The 14,740-nt window shown below is 36.8% G+C and overlaps 1 protein-coding gene across 1 annotated transcript in view; it reads left to right on the top strand.

Annotated features, from left to right (window-relative positions):
• The window catches only part of LOC134533977 (ATP-dependent RNA helicase DHX8), a 38,907-nt gene continuing 24,167 nt past the window's right edge, over nucleotides 1-14,740 (top strand). The window contains exons 1-8 of the mRNA XM_063371838.1: nucleotides 1-372; nucleotides 5,496-5,581; nucleotides 8,433-8,722; nucleotides 10,045-10,495; nucleotides 11,397-11,558; nucleotides 12,712-12,827; nucleotides 13,766-13,907; nucleotides 14,344-14,550. Of these exons, the coding sequence (XP_063227908.1) occupies nucleotides 279-372; nucleotides 5,496-5,581; nucleotides 8,433-8,722; nucleotides 10,045-10,495; nucleotides 11,397-11,558; nucleotides 12,712-12,827; nucleotides 13,766-13,907; nucleotides 14,344-14,550 (1,548 nt within the window). The 5' untranslated portion in view covers nucleotides 1-278. The remainder of the gene's footprint in view (nucleotides 373-5,495; nucleotides 5,582-8,432; nucleotides 8,723-10,044; nucleotides 10,496-11,396; nucleotides 11,559-12,711; nucleotides 12,828-13,765; nucleotides 13,908-14,343; nucleotides 14,551-14,740) is intronic.

Here is a 14,740-nt window from a genome sequence, read left to right as displayed (position 1 = left end):
GGGGCGGTTTGAGGAATTATTATTTATATTAAATTGAAATTCTTAATTAGGGAAAATTTATTCGGCACAATAATTTTACAAATTTAGCTAGAACTTTTTGAAGCATTTAGTTGGCATGTCTGGTATAATGTCAATAAGGCAATATGGTTGAAATTGTTTTGGTATTTATTTGACGTATAATGTAATTGTATTAAAGAAGAGGGGTCTGCTGAAAACGGTTGACAATGAAAAAACATTTGATTTTCACTACATAAGTTTAAAGCACCTCACAATTCATAATGGATGAAGTGGAGAAACTTGAACATCTGTCTCTAGTTTCTAAAATTTGTACTGAACTGGAAAATCATTTAGGTCTCAATGACAAGGACTTAGGTAAGTTTAAGCTTTCCGAAGCACACAACTTCTTGATAATTTTTTATTTAGCTGTTAAAAGACCAAACAGTTTAATCAAAATTGAAATTAACCTAACAAGTCTGCATTTAAGTTTCAGTGATATTCACAGTGTATTAGAAGATGCTGTCTGCAGTGTTTATTCATATTTGTAAGAACCAATCATATACTAGTAAAGACTGATTGAAATGGGGGAAGAGCTCATTTTGTCACTTGGTGCTGGCACCTACTTTCTATTCTATACTCTACAGTACATGCCTGGGGTCTTTAAAACTGTGCAATAGGCAATGGTACAAATTAATAAGGAATTACACCATTGCTAGTTTGCACGGTAAATATCTTATGTCATGGGCTCATGGCTGTTCCACATGAAAATACCATTTTGCTACACTAGAGATGTTCCTGTATGTACCTTGAAAACAGCATTAGTAAATTCCTACTAGTTTATGAGAAATCACATTCATCACATTTCAATACCTGTGCATTGCCTTTGCCACCGCCATTAATTGTTTACCCATGTCTGTTTACCTATGTGTTAGTTTTGATGAACTTTATTGAAATATTGTGAATGTTCGATTAGGTAAGGTTAGCTACATTAAAAAAAAACTATAACAAATTTTTTATGGTTGCTTAGAAATTACCAATTTAAGATTTATGATTAAACAGTATTTTTAATGTACCTAGCTATATTTCACAGTATTTTTAACGTCTCAGTACTAACATAAACCAACCGTTCACAATATTTTTAAGTATTTATTATGTCACCAAAAGAAACTTATGAATCGTTCATTACTACCTGATTCAAAACACCACTTTAAATGAAATGTCAAAAAAAATATTTTTCATTGACATTTGGACAAACAACCAACAAACAGAAAATATAAACATTAATATTTCCCTTCAACTGCAATACGCCATCATATTAACTACTTTTATTATAAAACAATATCTCTGTTGACTAATATTATCCAAAATAAACACACAAACCTCTATGGGCAGCAATAAATGATGGCGGCACCATCCATGCACAGGTATGATAATGTAAGTTGAAAGTGTGATTTCTAGTGGAATTTATTAAAATGCATTTTTCGTTATTTCTAGTGGAATTTATTAAAATGCATTTTTCAGGGCAATACAGGAACATCTATAATGTTGGAAAATAATATTTTCGTAATTTTATTTTAACTTTTAAAAAAGCAGCGACGTAAGATATTTACAGTTTGTTTTCTTAGAGAAAATTCGAAAAACAGACAAAGAAACATGAATATACAAACACACGGAAAACCAGCCAAAATCAGCCTATGTAAAATGTTGGCGTTTTCTCCATGTCATACAGTGCAAGTTAGCAATGGTGTATGTCCAAAATGATGATTTAAATCAATTGTATTAATGTGACTACTCTTTCTTTACTAGAATAACTAATTCTGCTAAACTATCAGATACTTAGTTCCAAAAGATTTTATACATACCAAAATACATAGATATCCGTGTATACTAAACAAATGTCTATCTTGACAAAAAAAATTATTCTAAATTTGAGCGCCTCTCAATTAATTTAATAAAATCTTAGATGCTATGTCTTGAGATGTAGAATCTGATTCAAACTTGAATGTGGACAACACGTGAAATGGAAATAGAATTGTATTGATGTTTTTGTTTTTGCACAATACTTTCAAATAGAGTGACAATATCTTTACAACTGACAACTGGATAATGTATGACAAACGAATATATCAAATTCTAAAACTAGAGAATTAAAATAATTCTCAGCATCCAAAATATTGTTGAGCTTTATGGTGAACATCTTGTGTGTGAAGTTACGTTAAACTCAGTTGATTTCAAAATGTACGTGTTTCTTTCAGCATCTGTTAAATATGTAAAAATATGATAGTCTAAAACACAAAAGAATAATCAACTGTCATATGTCAGGACTTAGATTACTTGTCAGAAACGTTTGTTGAAAGCTTTCAAACTAGCAATAGTTCTAATGAAGGAATAGCCCAGTCAAAATATGCTAAAATTTCTCATGTAGTCAAATTAAATCCAATATTTTTGTTACACTTTACACATATTTAGTAGTGTCCAGGGGAATTAAAATCAAAAGTCCTGATGAATAGGAAGTGAGGTAGAGTCAGAAACTAGAAAGAATTATTTAAAAAAGGCATTTGTTTTTGATTTTTAAAGAAATATCTCGTAAATGATTAACCTTAAAATAAAATGTTTTTAATAAAAAAATGAAAGATCTTTAAAAATACTGTAAAAGATTATTTTCAGTTTTTTCATATCTCCAATACTGTTTGAGATAGTCTCACTTGAAAAATTATGTTTTTTTTTTATCTCAAACCTTTTTCCTATAGCAACTGACCTATATATTTCTGAACCGTGCCTCTCGTATGCAAAATGATGTCACTTGACTTTACAAGACATGTTTAAGCTAGAGTCCATGATGACCCCAGAATTCATCATTTTTGCATATGAAGGATTCTTCTCCAAGAAAAGAACTGATAGTGTTTGGTCAGACAGACCACAGAACAGACTTAAATGTGTAACATGAAAATTGTTGGAAGCCTCACACGAGGACGAGGATTCACTGATAAGTTCTTGAGCGAGTGGACCTTGGGGATGACTGCAACTGCATCTGCTCATCATTGAAGAGTTATACGGTATTCATTTTATATCTTTGAATAACTTGATTTCTAACAATCTCGAAAAAGTGGGGATGCCAGAGATTAATATAAGATCTCTGCTTAGCTAAATAATCATCCACCATTTCCTGGATCACAACAAATCATGTCTATAGCAACTGGACTAGTAGGGGATGCCACAGTTACCTTTTTCAATGCTATAGTCAATGGCAAGCAATCAATACAGAGTAATGTTGGGAAAATTCTAATCAAGCATTGACACGAAAAGATCAAGCTCTCCCTCTGGTGAATATTAGCTACACTATTACTTACAATTGCAATAGTTCATTTATTTATCATTTGTTAGTTTTCCAGAGGATGACGATAAGTGAAGAAAAATAGGATAACTTGATCATGTATATGCAGTATGAGTTGGCTACATTTCATTTAGCTCTCTTTGACAAAGCTGGGATATGCAAAACCAAGAAAGCAACCATGTACATGTTTTAGGTGACAAGGGAGAATTTGGACTTGGAAAACGCTGACTTTGTTCTTAATGGTGGATTCTTACTTCACAGTCATATAGCCGACAAGTGGTACTGATTCATCTATTTGCCCAAAATATGTCAATTACATTATCATTTCCTATTTATCATGACTGTTTATGTGACATTCCGTGCAGACCACCGAACAATTGTAACACAAAATCATAAACATCGGATTGAATTTGAGCACATAATGTACTTTGACTGGGCTAGAAGTCTTATAACACCTCGTGTTTAAATGAGTACCTACTTTTTAGAATCTCAATATAAGTGTCTTCCATGTTAATTTTTTTTCTGGATACATAATAAAATATTTTGGAATTTAAATTGTTTATAACTTAGGTAATAACGGTAGAATTCAGTGCATTTTAAACAGTTTTATCTACCTAAAAAAAGTACTGAGGTGGTTATGTGGACCAATTTTTGCCACGTTTTTGTTTTTATTTTTATTTTTGTATAAAACTAAAGTTCAAACTTATGTTTTTCTTTCACTAATCCACTTACAAAGTATGTTCTCTGGTAAATAAACGCAAAATTTTTCACATGACGTTTGTTGACAGCCATCATTAAGCTACTAACATCTTAATATTGTAAAGTAATAAACAAAAAAATACTAATGCAGTTGCAGTCTATCTACTCACAAATAATTAATTGTTTAGTTATTTTTTAAGCACATTTTGCAATCAATCTTAAAATTTTTGTTGAAACGCTTGCCAAACAAATGCATTTTATGTGAAACAGACAACATGGGTAATACTTGGCTAAAACTTTGCGTTTATTAAAATTTACATCAAAAATTAACTAGCTTTCACTCGGTTTTAGTCAAATTCATGAAATTAAAAATATGTGGTTGTTGTAATCTAATTAGTTTTTTAAAGTAATTAAAACGTGGATATTTTAAATATAAAAGAAAAGGATTCTTTACTAATTCAAATTAATTAATTATGACTTTCCTGGCATACTCGCGTCAACTTTTTTTTACACAGTATCTAACTGATAAATAAAGTAAAACAAAATTGGCAAGTTATAATTCACAACTTCCCTGTCCTTATTTTTAACTGGAAAATGGATCATTGATGTGCCTCCTGAACTGATCCTCGTATATTATGACAACCCGTGTACGCACATTTATTACTCTTCAGAATTTTTGACATTATAAAATAATCAATGCGAAATAAAGTTAAAATAAGTAGGTATTGAACTTTTAAATTAAATCATATTTTAAACTCAACACTGACTGTAGGCCTGATACAAAGTTCTTAGGAGCTAATTTTCACATTAATAGGGTACACAATCCCTCCATACAGTGATCCCAGTAACTGTCTTCTCCCGGGGTTTCGTGGCTCTCAAAGGCAGTGGTAAGGAATACTTATCGTCAAGGTCGCCGAGCGGTGCTGATACCAGCTTCCCGTATATGGGAGGGTGAAGGGAGGTGGCATGACTGGCTGGTTAACGTAGTACGTCCTAAGACCGCTAGGGGCGTGCACTATCGATACCCAGCGATTTAAGCGATTGCTGCGACGGAGCTTCCTACTACAACAATTCTTCTGCGAAACCGGCCAGAAAATTTAACCTGGGCTCACGACTTCTATACATTATATATATTCAATGTTACAAGTAATACGTGCACTAATGACTGAATCTATACCTGGGTGCTGGATTTGCAGTTACCTTGTGTAGGTCATTGATAATAGGAAATGGCTATATTACCTGAATAAAGGAACCCCCAAATTCGACAGTTGTGTGACAAAATGAAAGTGTCACATTATGTTCTTTTATAAATAACTATTTTATCTTACCTGTGAAGCAGTTAGCTCTGATTTGGTCTACAATATGTAATAACTTTTTTTGTAAATACTACAACAATGTTTAAAAACTTCAGATATTTTTAAAAATTATTAATACACTTATAAAAATTTATTTTTGTATGTTGCAGCTGAGTTTATAATAGCTTTAGCTGAAAAAAATGGGACATTTGAATCTTTCAAGAAAGTTCTTGTGGAGAATGGAGCTGAGTTTTCCGTAAGTAAATTATTATTAATTTTTTTAATAATATGTGTTTTGAATGTTAAGTCTGTACAGATAAAATGATTGTCGATAAATATGTACTTTGTATTTCATAGGTGCCATGATTTGTTATTTTTATAAAACAAGTGTTAACACTCAGGTGTGTTGCTTGATTCCCTGCATTATTATTTTTAAAAAAAACTTAAGGACACAAAACATCTCATTAAATAAGCATCCTATTGATGTATAGCTAAGCTTATTACATATCCTGAACATTTTTTAATGTTTAATTTTGAATAGTTTTGTTAGTACTTAAGGATTTAAATAATGTCTATTCTTTGTGAAACAATTGCCATTAAAAGCATGGGAGATTTCGGCATCATGATCTCTATACCATGAGGGCGTACCGGTGTTGAGGTGTGAATATCGGAAGGAATTAATGGGCGCCACCACGTGAGTGGGCACGTGGACCCGGCTGAAGACTCTAACCCAGGGCGTTACGTGGCCCGTGTGCGGCGAGATATTAGCCCTCCAGATGTTACACGCAGCTCATGTCCCTACCTAAGCCCGCTCTCAGCGTCGGGCACGCTTCTAATCCGCAGTGGTCTCTCAGGGCGTCCCACACGCCACTGGCCAGGTTAGGAACTTACGTGGCCCCCTGAACACAAAAACACGTAACACAGTTAATTGGCTTTTATTCTACTCACGGTATACGTCCTTACACGCTCCTTCACTGATACAACTGTAAAACGCCCGAGGCACGAATCAGATTAGGTGAGGAGGCGAACCACGCACGTGGCCGCCTCAAGCCGTTACTTAATACACCGGTGAGATAAAAACTCCGAGGGGTGAATAATTATTACTTAAGCAGTCTCTCCGACCGAGAGAGGCCCCGAGGATGAAAAAGAAAGCGATTTGAATAAATTAAGTTACAGAATTACTATTCGGTGAATCAACGGTGATGTCCTCGGGGTGTCTGCAGAGACGTCCGCTCTCGGCCGGCTGTAGAAGGAGACTGGGATGAGCTCATGGCTTGCGGGTGGCAACATGGCGCCCTTCGCGCCGAACACAATTACCGTTACAACTTTGCTGTAGCGTGCCCCGGGTTACTCTTAGAAAATACATAACTCATTTTACAATAATTATTAGATTACTTCCATGTCCAGACCGTCTGTAATAATTACTTATAAACATAAAACCGGGTTCAAATGAGTTTCATGCTAGTTCCTCCGTGCCCGCTAGGGAGCGTCCGTGTTCGTGCTTGGACTTATAAAAATAACAACAGATCATGAAGTTATTAATTAAAAACACTTACATGCATAATCATCGTTACACTGTTTTGGGGCGGAAAGAAAAAGGGTTACAATATTAATTAACATATTTAGGGGTGCGGCGCACTGCAGCTAAGTGCCCTCTTGCTGTAGTTCGTAGCGCGCAGTTTGAATCGCACACGGCTATGTACGTTACGACACAAATGCCGGGTAGGAAAGGTGTTGGGAAAGGGAACGGAGGATGATCAGGCTCATGGGGCGAAGCCCCGGCTGACGTCAACCAATTAATCATATTAATTACATCTTGAACACAAACACTCCATATGAGCCTCAAAACTTTAATTTAGGTTTTCATATAAAAACATAAAATGTACTATACAAACTACCATACAGTCACGGATAAAGGCCTATAGAAAAATATAATGTTCATGTATATGCTTTTAACATTGCAAATTGATTTTTTTTATTATTGAATGTTTTAGCTGCAGAGTTTTGTTTAACTGACTCTCTTCAATATATGTAGTAGTATTGTTTAATGTACACTTTTAAAGTGTCTTAATGTGTCAAATTTTTTTATGACGATAAATATGAAATCCACTATTTTCAATGACAAAGTTTGCTTTTTTATAACACCATAAAATTTTGGCTCTTAACATACGCCTCAGTTCTCTGTAATACACACATGGTCGCTCGAAAGTAGACGGCAAGTATTCTGGTAAGATTATTATTTTCCATAATTTAATCATTACACAGAGATATTAATATTTAGTTAAAATTACATTGGAGGAAAAAGCCATGGCACGTATCGGTTTGAGTGCGCTTCAGGGTACCACATGATCTGGACTAGTAACACAAGTTTGTTGATAGTTTGAAAAATTTACAAGCGAAATTAACAATATTTCGGTGAAACAGTCTCGAGAAAAAACGAAAAGGTTTAAAAATAATTAAGCGGATGGCAGATATTACTTGATCAGTTATGCTATGGTTGAAGTCCTCGAGGTGCGATTTTTACTGCTTGGTACTTCAGGTGACAAGCTAGCGAGACTGGGGCAAACACTTTGTGCCCTGAACCCAGACGGGGTTACATTTATTTTTAAAATACATATATTATTTTAAGTTCAAAAAATAAACTACTCGAGTGGGTTGTATTCATAATTGTGTGTGCATGGTGCAGCTCTGTTCTTAAATTTACCAGAAACACATAATTGCTTTGGGGTGTGAAATAACAAGATAATTTTTGAATTGGCCAATGAAATATTATTTGGGTACGTGGCACAGGTTCTACACATGTCACTTGCAATGGTGGAGAGAAACAAGCGACTCACGTTTTGCTGGCAGGAGGTTCGAAATTACCTTTTGGCCATAGAGGGTGTTGATGTATGGGAGGGGGGGGGGAATTGAGCAGGCAAGGCACATCTGGCTTAAGGGAGGGCGTAGCCCTGGTCGACATCAAACGTGACTATATTTATGATTGCAAGATAAGTTTCCTTGTCTTTTGTATTCCTCTAACATGTAGAGGGTCCTTATTAAGAGCATTTTTGTGTAAATTGTGCCACCTAAAAATCACTATTTGAAATATTGCTTTGTTCTTGTAGGACTCCTTTATGTCAAATTTATTGCGCATCATTCAACACATGAAGCCAAAGAAATCTGCTGATTGGGAGTCTACGGCAGTGAAAAGCAGCAAGGACATTCTCGCAGAAAAGTTCCCGGGACTGGCGATACCCAATGATCTGAAACTGGAGCAGAGTATTTCTGAAGATACTAGAAAGTCTGGTGCGAAAGAGAAGAAAAATAGGAAAACTAAAGATACCAGGAACGCCGAGGATGAAATCGTGAATGATGCCATGGCCGAGCTGGAAGCTCTTGCACCGTCACAGATCAGGTAAGAAGGTTTTTGTTGTTACAGTTGAAATCTATTGTAACATTCCTCGTTATTGCATTAAAGCTGGTGACACCTTTATGCTTCAGTTGCATATGCTAAAAGAAAGGAAATGATTTTCCAAGAACACTTTACACTTCCTGATCATAATATTGTTACAAGTATACTAGAGGCAAGGCCACGAGACAGGTAGTGGCCTGACTAACCAACTAGCTGGCTCGTTAGCCTGCATGTGGGGTACTACAACCCTAACTAATCGGTTGATTAGCGCGACACCCCTTGTTTGATTAGCAACGGCTTCTTGCTTTTTCCTTCCCCCCCACCCCCCGCTTCCCACCTTCATCATTGTTTTCTCATTGAACTTATCTGCAGCTCTGGAGGGTTCAGCACGTTCCCAGAGTTATTTCGCTTATAAATTTTTCCTGCATTTTATAATTTTTTTTTCTGTTCCTTGCTTTCAATAAATAGGCTTCTCCTATCGTCCGTTGGTTTGGAGGATAACAGGATTCTGTCATTTCCTAGGCTGATAAACAACGCACCATGACAAAGTTGACCTTAAGCAGCTTTGGAGGGATATGCTTGATTTCCTACACTGAAAATTTAAAAAGAATAAATAAATAAGAATTTTTGTATATCAAAACAAAAGGGCAACAGCTAGGCCTCTTTGGTTAATAATGGCAGCAACTGTAATTTACATCCATATCATTTATATTTTTAAAAAAAAATGCATGTTATGATTTCTAATTTGTTTCACATGACAGTTTTTACTGCAAAAAAAAAAATTTACTTTTTCATTACAGGAGTTCTTTGTGAATGAATGCTTTACTTAAAGAAAACTTATGCTGGCTTGCATAGTCAGGTGAGGAAAATTTTGCTTTCTTTTTCCTCGAGCCATGACTGTGTAGCTGGCTTTAATAGACCTGCTGCCTGGGAATTGAGCAGTGTGCCACAATAGGAATTTACTTATTAAAGACTAATTTGTGGCAGTCAGCTTTTCTTCATGATGTCACTTTCAGACAAAAACCTGACTCCATTGCAAACAAGAACATGGCTGTAAAAGTATAAGTATGGAAAAGTTATAGCAGGTTTGTGTTTACAAGTTTAAAACACTGAAAAAGCAGTCAGAAACACACACCTACGAATACTTTCTCGCCAATTTCTTCGATAGCCATATTCTTCTCTTTGCAATGCTTGAAAGCAATGCGAAAAATGGCCGAATCACATCTCACAGTTTTTGACATGTGATACCTTTATCTGGTGCAGTCTGGGTGTCCGCTTACGAAACGCTGTTACACGTGCGACTACCTTGAACACAATTGTTACAGCTCCACCCAGGGGAAAGTCAAGAAGGAACGAGAGTCAAGTCCAGAAGGCAGCGAGGCATCAGAGAAGGAGGTGAAGCTGAGGATAAGCCCCAAGAGAGAGAGGGGCAGCCCGGAGAGAGCCGTAAAGCGGGAGAGGTCGCGCTCGCGACCACGCCACAGCCGGAGTCGCTCCAGGGACAGGCACCGGGGCCGGAGCGAGCGACACAGGGACAGGGACAGGGACAGGGACAGGGACAGGAGGGGCAGGAGCAGGAGCGGGGAGAGGGGCAGGAGAAACCGTAGCCGGGACCGCCACGGCAGCAGGAGGCGTAGCCGCAGCAAGGACAAGGAGAGGCAGCGGAGGAGCGAGAGCCCCGTTGACAAGAAGCGAGGGCGCTCGACGAGCAAGGAGGACCGGCGGGCAGCTGGCGGAGACGAGTCTGGGGCAGCCACGGAGCCCGAGATCAACAAGGTGAGGCTGGGTTGCACATACAGCCACTCTGAGGTGTTGGTGGTAGTGCAGCTAGCACACCAGCCTTCCGTGTGGCATGTGGGCGTTATAACGATGCTATTAATTACTTTTAAATGAAGCATTGAATTAACTTCATATATATGTATGGGGCTGACATGAGTATACACATGTTTAGTATCTTTTTTTTTTAGTTAAAATTAGGCTACAAATTTTTTTTAAGTCAGCCATCATTAAATTTTATTGGAATTTGTTTCCCCTAATTTTTTTTTGGCTTCATAGTAATTTTTTTATACTTATAACTTATACTTGAATACAGAAAATAGTGATTTGAAATAAATTAATTTAAAAGGGAGTAAATATCTTACAAATTTGGTGTCAATTTTTTTAAAATGGAATTGTGAGGTAGTTTTTTTTCCTCAGAATACAATTAGTACACAAAAGAGTTACCTGTTACAGGAAGTATAAAAAAAAAGTTACTTTTCATAATGTACAGTAGACAAGTGTAATTAAAAGCTGGAATTAAATATTTTACTACTAAAATCATGTTACTTGATACTAATAGCTTGTTGCTAATAAAAAATATTTCTTGAGTGAAATATTCTGGGTAGGGATGCAAGTAAACACAAACTTGTGCTTTTGAGGAAAATATACTCACAACTGACGAGAGGTTTGGTTGTAGGATCGCAATGTTGGCGGACTTTAGTCAAGGAGGTCAGATAAATCATCTTTGAAGACTTAATTGCCATCAGGGTATGTGTTCTTTCTGTAACTATAACTTTGTGAATTCTGTTGTTAATATCATGAGTGCTGACTTAGTAAGTATTGCAGGTAATAACATTGCTAATTTTGCTCAGATAGTGTTGTTGCTCTGACTGTGAAGGTTTGTGTTGCCGGTGTGCAGATATACGCCGGCAAGGTGGCCAACATTGTGCCGTTTGGCTGCTTCGTCCAGCTGGAAGGCCTGCGGAGGCGCTGGGAGGGCTTGGTCCACATATCCCAGTTGCGGCGAGAGGGGAGAGTGACCAATGTGTCGGATGTCGTCACGAGAGGCCAGAAGGTCAAAGTAAGTAAGTTCGTTTGGTGTTTTTGATGGCCTTTTATTTTGGCAGATCGACACTGGTATCAATGACTGTTGTAATGTCACCACCTGCAGGCTGTTCTGTCAAATTTTTCAGGGAAATTTTGACACTGTTCAGAACTGAAATCAGTCTGTGATGGGATCATGCTTCAAAATAGCCAATGTGGCTAAGTGAACTGTTTAATGCAGTAGGGAGTAATACTTTTCCCTTTCTACCTTTCTATAGTACAAATTATTATTTTAGTGATATCTTGTTTTATTAACTTTTCAAAAGTAATATTTCCATTATCTATCTTTTAAAAATGATTAACATTGTGCTCAGTGATAAATGTGATAAGGAAAAAAAAATTTCTTATTTATACTGAAGTCATAAATTAAAATCCTTGTAATCCTGATTTTCTTAAAAAGTAGATGCAGTTCGTTCTATATATTACTTATGTAACGCCTTAATAAAAATGTTGATGCCAGCTCTACTTTTGCCAAGGTGACATAGCATTACTCAAGTGTGGTGGTTGGGAGATTCCATGTCTTATGTTATTGTGTTCCTTCTTGCTATGCCTTGCTAAAATAGTTGTTATTCGTGCAAGAATTGAAGGATCCCAACTTCCGAACATTAGCGCCTTCTTACGCCAATTCGTATTGGTGTTTGTCAAGTCAGTAGCCAGTGTCACTAGTGATGTTTATGTAATTCTTAAGTATTTTTTTTAATTAATTGGTTGATTGGGATGTTGAAAGCTGTTCAAACAAGAAATTGGTTAAATGCAGGTACGTACTTTGTTCACTACCATGTTCAAAAATGATGGATTTGTTGTGGTTTGATAATTTACTTAGCTGCCATTGCATTATAAAGTGCACCTTTAATTTGTTGTATATTTAGGATTTTTTATTTTATTTTAAACAAAGGTAAAATTTTGGTTGAATATAATTAAAATTTAAAGATAATTGTTTTTAATTTAAGTTAGTAATCCACCCTTCTTCTTTCTTCCTTTTATTTGATTTAATTTTTGAAGAATTCATAAATGGCATCACACATTTCAGTTACAATTAATTGATGACTATGTCTGCCGCATAATGAAGTATTATTATGTACGGTTTTTGTGCACAGAGTATCGGAGAATACAATTTTGGTCACTTCTAGGTGAAAGTGCTGTCATTCACGGGCCAGAAAGTGTCGCTATCAATGAAGGATGTTGATCAGTATACCGGAGAAGACTTGAACCCAATGAGTGGCTACATGCTTCCTGGCAAAGAGAGGTAACAATCTTGTCAATCAAATACAAGGAGAGAGGTGTCTGCTGCAATGTATAAATTAAAGAAATGATGAGAAAAGACAAAATTGAAAGTAGTTAAGTTTTTCTCATATTTTTAATTGTTTTTAATAAATTATAAAAGTCACTATTTCAAATTTTTATTGAAATTTAGTATTTTTTTGAACACACTCATATGGCTCAGATGTTGGAACCTTTAGCAACAGATAAATTAGAGAAGCATATGAGTTGAGACTGCTAAGGGTGGATTCACAGCAGTCCCGAAACATGACTAAACAGATGCCTGGAAACAAACATTAAAAATATCCGTGTTTTTCCATCCCACTCTCATCTGCCTCCTTTTCAGTTAAGCAGATGGCTCTTTAGGTTTGCAATGGCAATATGTACTAAAACGCCTCATTAATCAAGCAACAAAAATAATTTTGAAAAAAATATATATATAAAATTTTGTATTTTGTGTGTGTTCATTTGCTGGTTTGACAAAATAACAGCATCACTTAGTTTAACAAACATAAAATTTTTTTTAAAATTATGTGTTGGTTCCAGATCTTAACACTTGGGTACCAATCAAAATAGCATTTTGTTGTGAATTCTAGCCTTTCTGTTGCTCTCAGGGTCTTGACATTTTGTTAACAACCTGCCCCCAGGTATTGTGAATTAGGTTTATGACCTGTGTCACAACATATTTACTTGGTAAATGTTGGCAAACATAAAAAAAAAATGTTAATTAATAAAAATACAACCAAAAAGTGAAAAGCCTAAACACTGTGTGTTGAGTTGGTATTGACTATTTCGATGCAGATCTAGTATTCACGCTACCTGGCTGTCTGTGGTAAACCGAGGCCCCAACCCTCGTCCCCGCCGTGGTGGTAGCGTTGTAGTGTCTGTGCTGGTGATCACGGCCGTGAACGTCTTGCCGCGCAGGGACGAGGAGCAGGCCCATCGCAACCCTGACCGGCCCACGTCTCTGCTGGACCTGCACGGGCCGGTGGCGGACGACGACGAGACCCACAGTCGCAAGAGAGTCCACCGCATCTCGTCCCCGGAGAAGTGGGAGATAAAGCAGGTTGGTCGAGCTTTCCGGGTCGACGGCTCATCAGTAGGGACACCTGTATTTCGCGAATACATTTCGTGTCAAGGTATGTCACAAAACACTGTAGCTTTCTCTTAGAGCAGTGGCGAATTGCGTGCGTGCAGCAGTACAGTATCCACATTCCCATTAGCCCCGTGAAGTGCGGGAAAAACACCTCTCACCGACCACAGCCAATAACTACGAAAAAAAAACTACGGTGATTTGCGATGTACCTAGACACGAAATGTATTCGCGAAATACAGGTCTCCTTACTTATCAGCATTTACTTATTTATTTATTTATTTATTACAGTTGTGACATGCACACCAACACCTCGTAAAGAGGCTACTAGGGTGTGCGCGGGACTAGGGTTAAAAATAAATAAAACTTTCGTGGTTGGGGTGTTTGATGACCTTGGCCTTTGTTTCAGATGATGTCTGCAGCCTGCATCGACAAGTACGAGCTGCCGGACTTTGATGATGAAACAGGTTTGCTGCCCAAGGAAGAGGACGAAGAAGAAGACATAGAGATAGAGATGGTGGAGGATGAACCTCCGTTCCTCCAAGGCCACGGTAGAATGCTCCACGACCTCAGTCCAGTGCGCATAGTGAAGAACCCTGATGGCTCGCTTGCACAAGTAAGCTTGAAGGATGCTCGTTCAAGAATTTTACTGTCACAATATATTTTGAGTTGCAGAACTATAATTTTTTTTCCTTTAAAAAACAAAACAAACTAAAAATTAGTTTCAGTTGAAACTAATAGAAAGCATAAGTAGTTATAGAGATGGAGGAGTCAGCAAATTGTTGGGTCTAGTCGAGTTGAGCTGA

This window comes from Bacillus rossius, chromosome 7 (assembly GCF_032445375.1).
Source record: "Bacillus rossius redtenbacheri isolate Brsri chromosome 7, Brsri_v3, whole genome shotgun sequence".
NCBI lineage: Eukaryota > Metazoa > Arthropoda > Insecta > Phasmatodea > Bacillidae > Bacillus > Bacillus rossius.
The sequence above is the reverse complement of the archived record's forward strand: the minus strand, read 5'-3'. Positions and strand labels throughout refer to the sequence as shown.